Consider the following 1,913-nt stretch of genomic DNA (forward strand, 5'->3'; position numbering starts at 1 on the left):
AATAGACAAATAACTGTACAAATCATATCAAAAGGTCCCAAACAGTTCTTTGATTCAGGAAAAGGTCCAACAAAGTCCATTCCTATGCCTTCCCAAGGCCTATTAGGTACTGAGAGCAGATGTAGTAAACCAAACGGTTTCTGATTGTTAGGTTTGCTGATCTTGCATGTATGACACGAATTGCAGTAGGAATTAATGTCTATGATCATATCCTTCCACCAAACTTGTTCTCTAAGGTACAAAAGTGTCTTTCACAGTCCTAGGTGTGCCAAAATAGAATGTGCATACTCTATTACAATTTCCCTAGTGTTTCTGTTGTGTATTAGAATTCTAGGTATGTAAAGTATGTACCTCTCACCCTCCTAGCAAAATATGAGTCCATTTTCAATATGAAAATTCTGGAAGTGCTTTGGATCTTGTAATATCTGATTGAAGAAGTTATCCTCATAATATCTGCCTTTGAGACATTCTGGGAATTGTAAATCCAGTGAAGATTGAGCTATTATATCAGGTAACTACAGTTCAATCGAGTTCCAGAGTTGATTAGTAGTGTTCTTTGGTACTGGGACGTTCTGATCATTAATTTCCAATCTAATATCATTGTATGAATGTCTGTATCCTTATGTATTACTTCTGGTGTCTGGTACGTTTGCAGGTGAATTTATTTCATGCAAATCCAATTGTTCAGTGTTCTGAGGCAGTGTTTCTGATACCTTACTGTGTGTATCTGTTTCCTGATCTCACTCTACATTCTCTGGTATTGTAAACTAGCTTCTAGTCCTTGTAGCAGGCCTGCCCTCTGTTTGGAGGTTTGTCTGTGAGTTTCTGGCATGTCTGGTAATTAATCTAGCCTTTCTGTTGTACAGTCGACTTGTAATCGATCCTTGAGGTGAAGTTTTCCTTACTGCTACTAGTCTAGCCTCAATATATACAGTATCCTGTATCTCTAACAGCTGTGAAATGCTATTCCTAACTTGATTAATCCTTGATAGATCATTGTTGTCAAGTTGCAATGTATATTCTTGCTGAGATTGAGTTGTTCCTAGTAAATCTCCTGAGTATATACATGATAACGTGTCTGCAAGAATGTTTGTAGTGCCTGGAATGTACTTTACAGTGAAATGGAAGTCTGATATCTTCTCTAGCCATCTAGCTTGTCTTCCACTTAATGCCAGTTGCCTTAGAATGTGTTCTAACACTCTGTGATTGGTATACCAAAAGAAATGCGTTCCTTGTAGTAGATTCTTGTGTCTTAGCATAGTTTCTACTCCTGCTAGTAATTCTACATTGTGTACTGGGTAATTCTGTTGCACAGGGTTTAATTTTGCTGAGAAAAACACTACTATCTTGGAATCTTTCCAATCATGACCTTGGCTGACTATTCCTCCAATTCCTGAAGCCAAAGTGTCTGTAACAATGTTGATAGGTGGTGCATTCTTACTATAGTCCAATACTATCCTGTGATTGTGCCTGAAATCCAATACTAGCTTTACTATTTGATCAAATACTTGCTGTTCAGTGAATGTCCATCTGAAAAATGCAGTTTCTCCTGCAATTTTTGATAAAATACCTGTAGAAATGTGTAACTGAGGTATATTGGGTGCTAAATACCCTACTGATCCTAAGAAACCTTGTAACAAATCTTTATTAGTAGGTACTTTCCATTGTTGAATAGAATCGACTTTATGAGGGTCCATTCTAATGCCTTGATCATTGATAATGTGGCCTAGTATCTTCAATTCTTTCTGGAACAATTGTATCTTATGTTCACTGAGGTAGAATTTCTCCTTGCACAATATATCAATGACAGTTCTGAGATGTTGCATATGATCCTCAATCGTGTCTGAATAAATCACTAAGTCATCTAGATAGATATCCATCCAGTCACCCAAGTAAGGCTAGAAAATGTGGTT

At 37.1% G+C, this 1,913-nt stretch overlaps 1 protein-coding gene across 1 annotated transcript; it reads right to left on the bottom strand.

The window, feature by feature from the left end:
* Window positions 1-767: 767 nt before the first annotated feature.
* On the bottom strand, window positions 768-1,697 carry FOMMEDRAFT_100000 (DNA/RNA polymerase; the record flags this gene model as incomplete). The annotated part of the gene is made up of 1 exon (XM_007272331.1): window positions 768-1,697. The coding sequence occupies one exon, from the start codon at window positions 1,695-1,697 to the stop codon at window positions 768-770; it is 930 nt and encodes a 309-aa protein (XP_007272393.1).
* Between the last annotated feature and the right edge of the window lie 216 nt (window positions 1,698-1,913).

Source organism: Fomitiporia mediterranea, assembly GCF_000271605.1.
Source record: "Fomitiporia mediterranea MF3/22 unplaced genomic scaffold FOMMEscaffold_1024, whole genome shotgun sequence".
NCBI classification, from domain to species: domain Eukaryota; kingdom Fungi; phylum Basidiomycota; class Agaricomycetes; order Hymenochaetales; family Hymenochaetaceae; genus Fomitiporia; species Fomitiporia mediterranea.